At 51.6% G+C, this 14,485-nt stretch overlaps 1 protein-coding gene across 1 annotated transcript; it reads left to right on the top strand.

The window, feature by feature from the left end:
- The first annotated feature begins 3,675 nt into the window (after nucleotides 1–3,675).
- On the top strand, nucleotides 3,676–14,148 carry LPAR2 (lysophosphatidic acid receptor 2). The gene is made up of 3 exons (XM_026867538.1): nucleotides 3,676–3,820; nucleotides 7,902–8,644; nucleotides 12,387–14,148. The coding sequence occupies exons 2-3, from the start codon at nucleotides 7,912–7,914 to the stop codon at nucleotides 12,686–12,688; spliced, it is 1,035 nt and encodes a 344-aa protein (XP_026723339.1). The 5' UTR covers nucleotides 3,676–3,820; nucleotides 7,902–7,911; the 3' UTR covers nucleotides 12,689–14,148.
- Nucleotides 14,149–14,485: the final 337 nt, after the last annotated feature.

The raw sequence follows: 14,485 nt of genomic DNA, 5'->3' as shown, positions 1-14,485 counted from the left end.
GTTTGCCAGGACTGGGGTGTGCCGAGGGAATATTCCCAGCTATTTTTTTTCTCGGCTGTTTTCCCATCTGGCCTGACAAGGCAAAGGTGACAAGGACCAATGTTCTGTGTTCCTTCAGCGCTCTCCCCGCTTCAGCTGGAGGTGTTGTCCACAATATGGAAATGCTTTAATTCCAAGTGTCCAAACACAGCCAGAGCAAACCTCAGGAAGGTGAAAGGGGGAGAGGAATTTTGCCAGGTTCTTTGTGATTTATTCTGGAGCAACTGATTGTAAATGGTTGCGAGCTTGTTGGAGGAAAAAAAAAAAAAGCCTGTTGTAGACCAGGCTGCAGCGGGCACGGATTTCTTCCTTACCTCTTTGTTGAAAAGTCTTCTTTGATGCTGGAGGCTTGCAAACAACAGCTCTGCTCCACCTCGGAGCTGGCTGCGTTTCAGCAGCAGTGGGTGTTATGAAATTCCTGCATTTTTAACGCTGATGTATACGCTGCTTCCCGTCGAACGCTCTGGCTGTTCGCTGGAGCTGTCAGAGCGGCGGTGGTGGTGTTTTGTTGTACTCCAGGGAGTGCTCCTCGCTGAGGGACTGGGAATCTCTGGGCCAGTTGGGACTTGGGAAGCATTAATTTGAGCAACCGGTTTTCTGCAGAGATCTGCTGGGGGGGGGAGAGGATGGCAGGACTCCTTCCAGAAGGGTTTTTAACATTCCTGGGATTCCAGGAGAGGGGTCTTGGAGGAGAAAAAAAAACCCCTTCAGATTGTCATCTGTAGGAACAGTCACAGCTATGAGCCTTAAAGGAAAATATTGGCTTTAGGCTTGTTGGAAAACGCAAAATCTACTAAAACAATTCACTTCACTTTGAAAAACAGAAGTGTAATAAAGGGGAGGCAACCATCTGTTGTCTTTGGAAATGTTTCTCTACCAGTTCTCTGCTGGGCACCAGAATGTGATCGGATCTGCTGGCTGCATCAAGATGAGGTTACTGGGGGCTCTGAGAAGCCTTTTCTGTCTGGGGGGACAAGGCTGCACAACACCCTACGGGCCCCTTCGGGACTGGTGGAAACAGGGAACCTCATGGAGTGACTGGAGGGGAAGGGGGGAGACAGAGGGGCTGGGCATGACGGGTGTCTGGTCTCCTTGGTCCTGCCTGCAGCTTGTCCAGAAATACCGTTGTGGGAAGATACCTGAGCTCGGGCTGCAGGAAACACTCCATGGTGGCAAAAGCTGATGTGAGGCTTTCAGGTGGAATGATTTTTGGCTTTGCTGGTAGCGCCCTGGCAGGGTGTGTCAGACCCAAACTCACGCAGACTGGATGGCTAGAGATGAACTAAATGGGTCTTGATTCTTTCAGATACCCCCAGAACCTGAAAATACACAGAATCCCAAACTTCTGTTATGCAGAGAGGTCAAGTGTTGGTTGTTTTTTTTTTTTTTCTAGACAAAGGGATTAGAAAAACTGATAATTAATGTCAAGACATTGAAACCTGAAATAGTCTCTCCCCCCACATAGGCAAGCAGATACTGTTTGGGACAGGTTTCTGCGAGTGTGACAGTTCTTGTATCCCCCCTCGTCCCCACTCCGGTGTGTGGGGACTGATTTGCAAAAGCGCTTCTGACCCTTCGTCAGCCCCGGGTGCTCGGAACTCGCTGGGTCTGCCTGACGTGTGCTGAGCTATTGTGACCGACTGTTGACACTTCAGCCGAAACCAGTTGCGCTGGGCTGTTTCCCTGATTGCTCTGGGTGTTTCTGTATGAAACCATCGCCTCGAAAACACTTGCTCAGAGCTGCTTTGGAACCTTAAAGAAACGAGTAAATCAGAAGTATTTTTAGACTGCTGCCATCCCAAACTGCACGTGCAGCTTTGTAACTGCCCGAAGCCTATCGAAGCCAAATGGTTGCTCTGACCTGGGTTTGACTCCTGGTGCACAGGCGTGGAGCCTTGGCTCAGGGACTTAAAACCAGTGTTGGCAGCACAAGTGCCGGAGCGGCCCGAAAGCGGGGCTGGAAAAGTGGGGGGGGGAGCTGTTTTATTGCAGCTTGGACTTGGGTCTCTTTGGTCTCAAACTAATCATGAAACCAAAAGGATAACAAATACCTCGTGGGAAGGTGAAGGATCTGCCCTGTGTCACTTTAAGATGCTTCAAATCTGAAATGGCTTCTTGTACCTGAAATATCTGTCTAGTTGCAGTAAGGACTTCTTGATGACTTGGATGTTTTCTGTGAAAGCAAGCTTGTCAACTATAGATATTTTTTTTTTTTTTTTCCAAGAAAAGATACTCTGGGATACCTGTTAGTACAACTTTTTGCTGCTTCTAAAAACGCATACGGAAATCCTGGGGAGGGCCCCTGTGTCTCGTGGGTGGCATCATCAGTCTGAAGGTGTGCCATTTGTAAGCGGGTGGTGATGATGGGTTCTGTCTGAGTTTTTGGAGCCCTCGTGAGCTTTCTGGTGTGACTCTGCCCTTTGGAAGGCTGCAGGGGGTAGGGGCAGAGTTTAGGGAGCCTGGTGCAATGTTCAGGTTTTGCAGGACTCGGTAGTTTTTCCCACCCCCTGCTCTCTCAGCCTGGCCTGGTGACCCGTCTTGTCTTCTGCCGGTGTCACTGCTGCTCCGCTTCCACCGACCGCCTGCCCGGCTCTGTTAATGTGTCCTTGGCTCCTCGGCCCTATCTCCTTCCCCTTTGTGCTGGGCTCTTTGTAAATCCCCCGCCTGGTTTACACAACCCTGCCGGGCTCTGCCAGGCTCTCCGGTGGATCTGACTGGCAGCAGATTAGGGTGATGCCTGGTGATAACATTGTTCCTTGGGAAACCCATGATGGTAGGAGGAGGGTGGGAGAGTAGGAAACTGGAGTCGAATGGAAATTGCTGGGGCCTTTGCAGCAGGCGTAAATCAAAATGAAGGGATGCTGTGAACTCAGTGGGGTTTTTTTTCCTTCGTAACTTGTGCAGCTCTGCTTTGTTAGCCCTAAGCGCGCTGCTGGTATTTGCACAGGACTTAGCAGGTGGGATCATCTCGGATGTCTCAAGGACTAGCTAGACTGACGTATCATAAACGTGAGCTCTTTTTCTAGCAGTGATATGTTTTTGCCATGTTATAGCAGGAAAATCCTTTCTGCTCCGTGCCTCAGTTTCCCTTGTGTCTTAGGACATCTCTTCCTCCTCCTGGTTTCTTCCCCATTTCAGGGTTTCTTGCGTGGCTGTGGAGGGCCAGATCCTGACCTGCCAGCCCGCTGGAGGTGCGGGCGCTGTGGCTGGAGGCTGTGAACCAGCCTTCTGGTGCCAAGGCACAACAGCTCCTCCACCGTGGGCTCACACCGGGGCAGTGGGAGGATCCACGCTCCTGCGGCGGGGCGAGGGCGAGCGTGGGAGAACCAGTACGGCGGGAGCACTGGGACCAGAGGGTGCCAGTTCCCACAGAGCAGCACCTCGCCGCTGGGCTCGGAGCTAACTCCTTCCAGCCAGAACCGGAGATGCTCGGAAAGAGGCTTCGCCCTCCGCGAAGGCAGCGAGGACTCGGGTTACCGCTGCGGGGGCTCCGCGAGGGACCCGCCCAGGGGAGGACCCGGGGAGGGACGGGCTCCTCCGAGCCCTCGCGAACTTGCCTCCCAGGAGCCAGCGTTTCCGAGCGGTCCGTGATGGATTCTGGGGCTGGAACGCTTGTCTGAAACTTTCCTGTAAGGCACTTGGCTTTTTTTTTTTTTCCTTCTTGGAAAGAATCTCTGCGCTCCGAAGATGGGGATCTCCTCGCTGGAGAACTGCCCGGGTGTCCTGTGGTGGGGAGACCAGCGCTGAGTGCCAGGTTTGGATGTGGTGCTTGTGCTTTCAGGTAAGATCAACTCTTTTTTATTTTTTTTTTTTTTTTTTTTTTTTTTTTTTTTTTTTTTTTTTTAGTAAACTCGTACTGTTTGCGGCTTCAAAATACAGCAGTGCTTTTGGGGTGTTTGGCCACGGCAATCCGTGTGTGATGGGCATGGGGAGAACAGGTTGGATTTGGGTCCCTGTGAGCCTTCATAGAGCCATTGTTCTGGCTTGACTGACGCTGATTGTGGTTATTTATTGGTGGGAGGATAAATCCAGGCATTCATCCCCCTCACCTCCACACTGCGCTGCCTGGCGGTCTGTTAACAAGTGTTGAATGTCTTCCCGGCTCTCCAGGAGCTGACTGGCATTTTCCACTTTTGCAAGCAAGAGGAAATGGGAGAAGGGAGGACGCTTACACCTTTACTTTCTGTTAAAGGACTCTGAACTTGGGAACCCGTTCACCGAGTAAGGAGGGAGACAGACGGCGTACGCGGATGGATAACACTTGGCGAGGAGAAAAGATGAATTCCGTGCTGATTTTTTTTTTTGTGTAGTGCTTCCTACCAAATTGCAAAAGCTGTGCTTGATTTTAAGGGCTGGAGAGACTTGGGCAGAGTTTGAGGTAGCGTGATTAGGGCAGAGGTTCTCGCGTTTGGATGTTGCTCAAGGAAAGGGGCTGCCGAATTGTTGCAGTGCGTAACTAGAGGCTTGTTTTACTGAGTAAACAATGCTGGTAGGGGAAAAAATCTTGTCAGATCCTGCTGGGGAGTGTAAGGCCACAGAAGGGGGTTGCTCGGACACTGAACAATAGACTCATCCAGCTCCTTTGTGCATCATGGCACCAGCCTGACTTTCTGCTTGCTGCTGTGGGCAGGGTGTTCCCCTTTCCCCGGCGCTGCCTGGTAAATTCTGATTTGTGACATTGTCTGCCCTCGATGCCAAGCTCCAAGGTCGGTTTTCTAACTGCAGGGTGGCAGGGAAGTGGTGCGGGAGGTGCCAGCACCAGTCCCCAGCATTAACCCGTCAGTCCCGCCTGGACCCACCAGCCCAGGGTACGGCACGGGATTCGGTTGTAACCTGCGTGCATCTGGGAGGGATTTGCAACTCTCAAACTTCTCCCCGGGCTCTGAGCGGGTCTTGCCTAAAGAAGCATTTCAGGCGTTGTCATTAAGGACAAATGCTGAGGGATTGTTCCTCTGGATCAGCTCCCTTGTGGGTCCACCCAGCTCTAATCCCCATCCCAGTAAACTCCCATTGAACCAGTACTTGCATCATGCTCTCAAAGTTTGCTGTTTGCCAGGAGGAAGTTTATGGGGCCTGTCATAGCTGTGGAATCTTTAATATTTGCAACAAAATAAGCTCGGTCTCCATAACTTCGTGGCAATTTTAAAGCTACTCTTACCTGGATTAAATTTGTCTGGGTGTCAGCTCAGAAATTGGTGAGAATAAGACCTAGATCCATTCACACGTTATTTCACTGTGGTGTTTTAACGTTCCTGAGAAACGCAATCACAGTGTGAGCTTTGTGCTACACTTGAATTCTGTTACCATCTTCACTGTAGCAGTAAAACTTCTATAACTGAGGGGGGAACACTTGTGCTACTCCACAGCGAAAATGTGAATGGGATTAAATGGCATTTGGCTTGTTTGGAGGCTGGACAATATTTAGAGGTCTCCGAACCCAGATACCACTTCAGATTCTCTCCTTTCCCCCCTCTTTCTTCCCTGGGCATCCACAGGTGTAATCTTAAAAAGGCGATTTACCTAACTTCAGCAGCTATTTCCTCATTGCTTTGGGATTAAAGGTTTCAAAAACGTTTTGAGGAAACTGTTTTGCATGAGAGAGCCCCGGATTTGGATCTGGGCAGGCACCAAATACACCCTGTGAAGGTGGTCACTACCCGCCTGTGATTCACTGCCAGTTGGGGCTGTTCTGGGCTTGTTTCCCTTCCTCCTTCCTCCACCACTTTCCCCTGTTCAAGCCAAACACTCCCCAGTTACCCGCCAGGTCACCACACGGCATCTCTGGGGACCCCACTTGGGAGGTTTTGGCCCCTGTGCTGCGCTTGGACCTCACGACCCCGGAGCAGCCCAAAGCTCAGGATCTACAAACATCCCAGGAGCTGAAAAGAGAGGAAAGATGGACTCGGGACATAGCACTAGCCTGCGACTCCATCCCCTGGGGCAGCATCTGCCGCCTCCTTTTCCTTTTTTTCCCCACCAATATTTGTAAAAAAATAACAATTCCTTATTCAGCAGACCTTAAAGCCCGTGTGTTCAGCTTTCTCGCCCCGCTGTAGAGACACCCACGTGGCGGGGCAGGCCGATGCAGAGCCCGTCAGGCAGCGGAGATCAAAAGTTCAGCTCCAGGTAAAACAGGGTTTCCCGGCACAACCACCCTGTTTGCACAACTCGGCGTGGGTGCGGTGCAGGTGAGGAGAAACCTGCCTGCACCTCCCTGGGACTAACAGCGGCCTCGAGAGCTCCTGCTGCAGCGTCCTGGAAAACTGCTGCCTCCAGAGTGGCGGAACACGCACGTAATGAAAGCCCCTGAGCTGTGTTTTGGGTTTAGGGGGGGTTTAAAAAGTGAACTGTGAGTCGTCAGGCTTTTGGGGTTTCCTCCCTGTCGGAAGAGGACTGTGCTCTTGCTGTGTGGTCTGCGTTAAGCTCGCTCTAAACCGAGGATGGCAGCCGAGCTGGTGAGAGGACGGGGAGAACCAGGGACTCCCTGTGCAGAACACACCAGGGTAAGGAAAAACTGGGTCACTTTTCAGCACCTCAGTGCCGCAGGGAAGGAGGCTCCCAATGGGGTTTGCCCATCCTGGCGGGGCCCGCGGCCAGCCCTGACCAGAGGTTTCCAGGGAAGGAACACGAACATCTGCTGTGGGGCGTAACGCTCGGGCTGCTGCTTGTCCCTCCGGTTTGTTTGTGGTGCTGTATTTTTTTTTTTTTTTTTTTTTTTTTTTTTTATGGACAAGTAACACGAGTCAATTACCAGGTTTAAATTCTGACTCTGTAAGGTAAAATATCCTTTAACTTAACATGCTGCTGCATGCTTGGCCGTCTGTAGGACGGGAAGTTAGATTCCCGGAGGTGCTTTGCAAATTAAGACTTCACATCGTGATCCAGGTGAGCAGCTTGTCTGGTCTTGCTCCCAGCAATGCCCAGTGTGTCAAAGAAATGTAAAAAGTCCTTCTTGAGGCATAAAGACCTTTTCCTATCAAGTTTTTCTACCGAGTTCAGGGAGTTTTTGAGTTGCAGCCTTGCTCCAGACCAGGAAGGGAGTTGCTTCCCTTGCTGCCCAGGTGAGTTGCTGGGTGACACTGGGTGCTGACTGGCCGGTGGTTGCCTAGCCTGGAAGTGCTGCCGGATTTCCAGGTGATCCCACTCTTCCAGAGATCCAGCCCCAGGGTTGTATGTGCTGACTTTGTGCCGCCGTTGACTTTTCTGGGCTGAGGAGTTTGTTTCTGCCCAGGTCTGTGTGCTTTTTGCCTCTGGGCGAAGTTTGGGGGATGCTCACCTGTTGTGGAAGGGTTGGGAAGAGCTGCCTTCGGAGCACTGTTCGGGAGCAGCTGAGCATTACCCTGAGCAATAGAACTGCTGGGGAAGGACAAGCTGCCAGCTGAACCAGGAGCTGGAGTCCTGGGGACTGCAACAGCTGCAGAGGCTCCCAGTCTTCATCAGAGCCTTGTTTAGGGACTGGCTGATAAACCCTCTTTGCTGCCGTTTTGTTTTTACATTTCTGAAGTCGGACATCTGGGACAACAAGAATAGTTTTGTCTGCCGTCCCCATGAAGCTGCGTGGGCTGGACAGGGAGAATCTCTTATCAGATCTGGCAAACCTTTATTTCTTCCCATGAACATTCACGTCTTTGCTGCATCCTCGCTATGTCTTTGAGGACAGATGAGGACTCAGCCTGCGAGACGTGTAGTTCTGTCTTTGAGCCCAGAAGTAGTTTCCTGTTGCTTGTGTGGTTGTTTGTGTGTTTCAAGCTCTTCCCCGCCTCCAGCTGTGTCAAGGGCATTATCATAAGGCTCCGCATCTCCCTGGTTTGTAGTGGTTGTGTGTGCAGGCACGAGCTAACGCTACTCTCGTCCCTCTTTAGGACAGCAGCGATGAAGCACTGTTTTTACAATGAGACTGTGGGGTTCTTCTACAACAACAGCCGCAAAGAACTGACCACGTACTGGAGGACGAAGGATGTGCTGGTGGTTGCCCTGGGCCTGACTGTGAGCGTCATCGTGCTCCTGACTAACCTGCTGGTCATCACCGCTATCATCATCAACCGCCGCTTCCACTACCCCATCTACTACCTGCTGGGGAACCTGGCAGCTGCCGACCTCTTCGCTGGCATCGCGTACATGTTTCTCATGTTCCACACGGGGCCCAGGACAGCAGAGCTCTCCCTGAAGACCTGGTTCATCCGTCAGAGTCTGCTGGACACCAGCTTGACAGCCTCTGTGGTGAACCTGCTGGCAATCGCTGTAGAAAGGCACCAGACTGTGTTCACCATGCAGTTACACAGCAAAATGTCCAACCAGCGGGTGATGATCCTCATCTTCTGTATTTGGGTCACGGCCCTGCTCCTGGGGCTCATCCCGTCCTACGGCTGGCACTGCCTCTGTGCCCTGGAGAAGTGCTCCAGCATGGCACCGCTCTACAGCAGGAGCTACCTGACCTTCTGGGCCATCTCCAACCTGGTCATCTTCCTCATCATGGTGGTCGTCTACACGCACATCTTCATCTACGTCAAAAGGAAGATGACACGGATGTCCAAGCACACCAGCTTCCACCCCCGCTACAAGGAGACCATGATCAGCCTTGTCAAGACGGTCACTATTATCCTGAGTAAGTCCCCTCGCTCTTGCCAAACCTGAATGATGCTTTGGGCTGCGTGGGGTTGGTGAGGGACGACGGGGAGCGCTGGGAGGTGACGTTGTGCTGCTGGGGCGGTGGTTGGGTTTGGCTGCTGAGGAGCTCAGCACTTTCAGGACTCGGCATGAATTCCGAGTGAGCTGTAGCGGGTGGGAGTGCCCTGGCAGGGGGGAGACCTCTCCTGAGTCTCTTGCCCTCTGAGATGGCCGCTGCTCTGCTCAGCAGAGCCTGGAGGATCTGTTAGTAGTGGGGCGTGGTGGTACCCGGCTGCCGCAAGCGCAGGTGCTTTGGGCACAGAAGTGGCTCTTTTACCTGCTCAGCTCCGCTCTGCTTCCTCCATGGAAGGGTGGCGGGGAATTCGGAGCTGTAACTGGGCCTCCGTCCAGCAGCACCACTCGGTACATCCTTCGTTAAAGAACTGAGAGAGGTTTGGGGCAGATGTTACAAGGTGATGGGGAAAGAATGAAGGAGTTGCCTCCAAATTCCGTGCTGTTGACTGGAACAAAGCACTGAACTCTGTTCAGATTTTTTTTTTTTTTTTTTTTTTTTTTTTTTTTTTTTTTTTTTTTTTTTTTTGAGCAGCTCAGTACCAGGGCACAATCTGCTCGGATAAATTACACCCCTGGAAGCTCTCGGCTCTTAGCTCGAGCTGCTCCCTGTGCGCACGGGATCTCCAGCAGAGCACTGACTGTCTGTCAGGCTGTCCGCATACAGTCTGTCGTGCACACAGGGGCAGAGCACTCACTGGAAGCAATCGGCGCTGAGGCTCTGCCTCTCCAGAATATTCAACTTTGGTTAAGTGCATCTAACAGCGGAGGCTGCCGCATCCCTTGTGCTTCCAACAGCCCATCGCCCCACGATTTCTTTAATCTGTTTTTGCCTCGTGCTTTAATGGTCTGACAACCTTTCTTTAAAGTGAAATAAATCACCACGCTCAGATCTTCCGCAACCCAGCCCCTACGCTGGGCTTACGGTCACAACCTCTTGCAAATCTTTCCTGATAAGCACAGAATTTGCTCCGTCAGGGAAACCTTGTGGCTGCAAACAAAGGCTACTCCCTTGTGAGCTGGTGCTGACGGAGTGGGGCTCAGCGGGGGTGGGAGCAGGATGGGGGGGGTTGGCTTGGTGTGTCCCTGCTCGGGGCTTGCCGGCTCCTGTTGCAACTTGTGAGCGCCGAAACCGGAGTTTTCTGCCCGTTCCTGCCTTTCCTGTGATGTCTTCCCCCACCTTGCAATCTCTCCATCTCCTGTGTGCAGCTGGGAGTTCATTGCTGCCTTGGAGCTGATCGGATGCTGCACAGAGTCAGTGGGGCTGAAGAATGATTTACTTCATATGTTTTGCACAGTCCCCAGTGGAGAGAAAAGGGGTTTTTTTTGTTCCCTTTTTCTTCCTGAACAGCATCAGAGGATGACCCCGTGGTGTTGACAGCATCGTTTAGTTTTATGGGTCTTCACACCATCAACTGGAAGAGGGTTGGCGGGGGGGGGTGCTGCTGAGGACAGTTGTTTTGGGAGATCCCTTTCCTCTGTGTCCCCCCTCCTGGCTTGGCCTGCCTGCCTTCGTCCCCTGCCTTGGGAGGGAAGAGCTGGGCTCGGAGGAGGCTTTGCGGGGAGTTGGGACTGGTGACTGAGGTTCGGACAGAGTGGAGAGGAGCCCAGAGTGGAGGCTGAAGGGAGGATGAGGACTCATCAGGCCTCTGGGACTCCTGGAATCCGAGGGTTTTCCCCTTCCTCTGCGGGGCAGTGCCGGAGAGAAGCAGCAGTCAGTTCTGTACAGGTCCCGTGTGTGGGAGGGAATTGCTCAACTCGGGGAAAATACCTTTCTGTTCAGAGAGTCCGCAGAGGGTTTTCGCCCTCCCTGTGAAAGTCCGGGTGTAATTCCTTCTCCACCCTCGTTCCCCAGCCTTCTGCAAACTTGGACTCTGCACAGAGGAATATTTTGTGCCTTATGCATCCGAGGGTGTAGCTGGTGAGTGTGCGAGGCGGCGGAGGGCGTGGTAGGAGCTGTCTGTGGGTGCTGCTTCATCACGAGGCCAGCCTGGCTGCGGTTGATAATCCTGCAGGTCCTGGGCGTTAAGAACAGGTCTAGGACCTGACCTGGAAACCAACCATCAGTCCAAGGTACATCTGGAAACCAGTAGCAGGTTTTCCCACAGCCCAGCCGAGTGACACGGGAGGTGATGGTGACCAAACCGCAGGGCAGAGTCGTTTGTGACCACGTGCTGTTGGATTATTAAGAGTTCAGGTGGCTTCCTGAATACTTTAGCTTCTATTAAGGAGCAGGAAATCAGGTGGATTTGCAGGCGAAAGAAACTTTAGGTACCTCTTTTTGGTTTTCCCCTCTCATTTTCAGTCTGCCTCTGGCTTTACTTAGTGCTGCTGGGAGCCAGGCTCCAGAAAACCTAGCTTGCCTTGTGGTTGCTGAAAACCTGGCTTAAAAAAAATTACATCACTAAACTAGGGAGACCCTTTCCCACAGGCTCACTCAAAATAGAAGTATTGGACCTTCCTTCATGACAGCCAGGAATCTGTTTTGTGTATTTGCTAAATTTAAATGGGGCAGAGCTGTAGTCTGCAAGTGTGGGGAAAGCTGCCTGGCCCCGACGTGGCGGCTGCTGTGGTGACCCCCTGGGAGCGGGAGTTGCTTAAACAAAAAGGGTTACCTGGTGCAGTGACCTGAAATCAGCGGGGAGCCCTCCTGGAAACCCAGGAGATCCCTCCCACGTGTCCCTTTGACTTTTCCTCCATGCAGCGTTTCACTCGGTGACAGCTGTAAATTCAGCCCCTCGGTTTTGGTGCAGCTCCTGTGGCTGTCGCTCTTTCCTGAGGGATGTTTTTCAGTGAAGGGTGTAGCTGCGGAGTTCCCAGCAAGTCTCGTTCTCTTCCAGCCTTTCCCAGAAGACCCGGCAGGGTGCAGCTCCTGTGCCTTAAGACACAACCCTGTGCGTGACCTCCAGCAGCACTGTTGGGCGAGCGCTCCCTTTACGTCAGCCTTCAAATCACGGCTGTGAAAAAAAAAAAAAAAGGGGTTTAGGAGCTGCAGGCACCTCCTGCTGTCATGCAAAGCAGTCATTACCCTTTTGCCAAGGAGCTTTGCAGGTGGTGGCAAGAATGTGCTACAAGCCCGAGTGAATCCGTGGTGGACTCCGTCCAGCTCGGGCGTGCTGTTGGCCAGCCCGTTGCTCGGCTATTTTCTGCTCAACGTTTAATTGTGTGAGAGATTTCATCAGCCTGCCCAAAGTGTTGGCCAGGATTCTAAACTCGTACTGCTAACTAAACCCCCATAAGCTCTATGGGCAGTGGAGATTATTTAGTTCAAGATGTGTCACTCTGACTCTTTCCTAATTTTATGGCCTGTTCCCCTTTTTTTTTGGGAAGGAATGGCACGTAAATAGGAAGCGTGGATGTTTTATCTTCGCTCTCTAAATGCGACGATGGGATGAGGGGGGGAGGTGGAAGGACTTGGAAGTGTTGCTCTGAGTGAATGGGGTGGGGAGAAGCCGTTGTCTCCATTTTTACAATTTGCTGGTTGGATCTTTGGTCTTCCTCCAAAGCAGAAATACAAAGTGAAACTAGTTGTTTTTCTTTCTTCCCATTTAAACTTTTTTTTTTTTTTTTTTCACAAGATAAATCACCAGCGATCCCATCTTGCTGGTGAGTGACTGGGCAGGGCCAGCAACCTGCTTTTTCTCTAACAGGGGTTCTTCTCTCCCCAGGTGCTTTTGTTATCTGCTGGACTCCAGGACAAGTCGTGCTCCTCCTGGATGGCTTGGGCTGCAAGAGCTGCAACGTTCTAGCGGTGGAGAAATACGTCCTTTTGCTGGCAGAGATCAATTCGTTGATAAACGCTATTGTCTACTCTTACAGGGACAACGAGATGCGTAGCACCTTCCGGAGGATCCTCTGCTTTGTCTGTTACAGGAATTCTAAATACACCCCCACGGTGGTGAAGTTGAACACCACAGACCGCAGGACACTTTCTCAGAACGGGCACTTTACCGTGGATTCCTCCATTTAGCTCTCGATCGGTGAGACCAGCACGGCGCTGAGCAGCGCCTGCTTGGGGGGAAGAGCAGAGGCCAGGAGCGACCTGCTTCTAAAGCAGTACAGACTATATTTTTTTTTTTTTTTACGTGCTCAAGCATCAATATTTCTCTAGAATACCCGTCGTGGATGAAGGACAAGATGCTTTTAAGGAACTGCTGGACGGCGCGTTGTTTAGGCCGGACGTACTTTTTGAGTCGCGTTGTTATTAAAGACTGCTATTTCTAACGCAAAGTTGATTTGATTTGGCAGCATCTAGGAGGATGCGATGTGCAACGGGCATCTCACGTGATCTCTCGACGAGCAAAGTATTTTCTCGGTACTTCAGTATTACTGCCTTCAGAACTAGTCGTTGCAGCGGTAGCGTACTCCAAAGAGCTCTTCGGCTTTTACGCGTTGCTTCCTAAACAGAGCTGCTTAGTGCTTCCCCAGAGAGCCTTAACCCAGTCGTGTCCCACGTGCTTCGGAAGGAATATTCTTCTTAAAGCCTCTTCCGAGAGGAATCTGTTTGAATTGCTTTCTGAGGAGCAGATTCCTGCTTTCTGAAGTGTCTGTTGTTGAGTTTTAAAGTATTCCGGGCTTTTGGAGGATGCTTTAGGAGCACCTAATTCTTTCCTAAAAGGGAGAGTGGTGCTGTAACAGTTGTGTTTGCGTTCTGCTAAGCGATACCACGTGGGTTTATTCACAAGCTCATTGCCTATTCATAAACCATCCCTCCACTCGCTGAAAGCCCTTGGGGACAGGTTTAGGTTAGATTCCAAGGCGATCAGTATTTTTGCCTTGGGTTTTAATGTGCAGTTTTGTACCTTTGCCCAAATAACGTGTTAACCGTCTGGTTTGAATGTAGTCTCGCTCTCAGCAAAGCACCATTAACAAATTAGCAGTATTAATTGATGTTAGTGCACGTAGGAGCTAGTTTTCAGAGTAAGTCCACTTGCTGCATCTGACACGGTATTAACTGTCACCCTGGATTGGGAGGCCATGGCTGGAGGGCAGAGGCTCTGCTGGTCGGAAGAATATTCCCAGCTGAGAAACTGGAAATACTTCAGATTTCCTTCTCCTTCGCGCTGCTAAATTTTAACAGTGTGAACATGCCTGCGACAGTCTGAAATCCAGAGTGTGAGTTGTTTATCTTGGGCATCTGTGAGAGCAGGGAGAGGCCAGCAGAAGGCAGGTCTTGGAATATTGTCTAAATTTTTAATTTCGGAGGTTTTTATTAAAGGGCGCTGTTCTGTCCGATGATCAGCTGCTTGGCTGATCCCTTCAGCGGGCTCTGCAGAGGAGACAACGTGCTGGAGGCATTGTAACTCAAATCCGCGTGGATGGACTTTTTCTGGAAGAAATGGTCAGGAAGTGAGTGTTAAGGTGACAGTCTCCTAACGCAGCCTTGGAGTATGGTTCCTGTCTCTGTGTCCCAGAGACTTTTTGAATAAATATTTTTTATTTTGTCCTGGGTTTTAGAAAAGATGACTTGGAATTTTTCCCCCGTTTCCCCATTCGGAAGCCCTGGGAAAAGCGCCGTCCTCCAGAGGCGTGTGGTGATGCTGGGAGGGGTCCCAGCCTTGGTGCTTGTCGCCACTGTGACTCGTGGTGCAGTGGCCCTGCCGCTGATCTGCCTTCCGGGCGGGTTGTCTCCGAGGTGCTCCCAGGGCTCTACAGCTCTGGCTGGGGGGGCTGTAGCCTCCAGAAAGGCCACGCAGAGAACTGGAGGAAGTAACTTTGAGGCTGACCCGGGGGTGAGACTACAGCCTCGGTCTGTTGCTGGCAAACA

Source organism: Athene cunicularia, unplaced genomic scaffold, assembly GCF_003259725.1.
Source record: "Athene cunicularia isolate RWA unplaced genomic scaffold, athCun1 SCF_7, whole genome shotgun sequence".
In the NCBI taxonomy this organism is placed as follows: Eukaryota; Metazoa; Chordata; class Aves; order Strigiformes; family Strigidae; genus Athene; species Athene cunicularia.
Note: the sequence above shows the minus strand (reverse complement) of the source record. Positions and strands in the feature narration are given on the sequence as shown.

What these genes read in the sequence shown, in the direction of transcription:
- LPAR2 (XM_026867538.1), top strand. Translation starts at nt 7,912, where the DNA reads ATGAAGCACTGTTTTTACAATGAGACTGTGGGGTTCTTCTACAACAAC. An exon ending in GACGGTCACTATTATCCTGA is followed by an intron (nt 8,645 to 12,386) that starts GTAAGTCCCCTC and finishes TTCTCTCCCCAG; the next exon opens with GTGCTTTTGTTATCTGCTGG.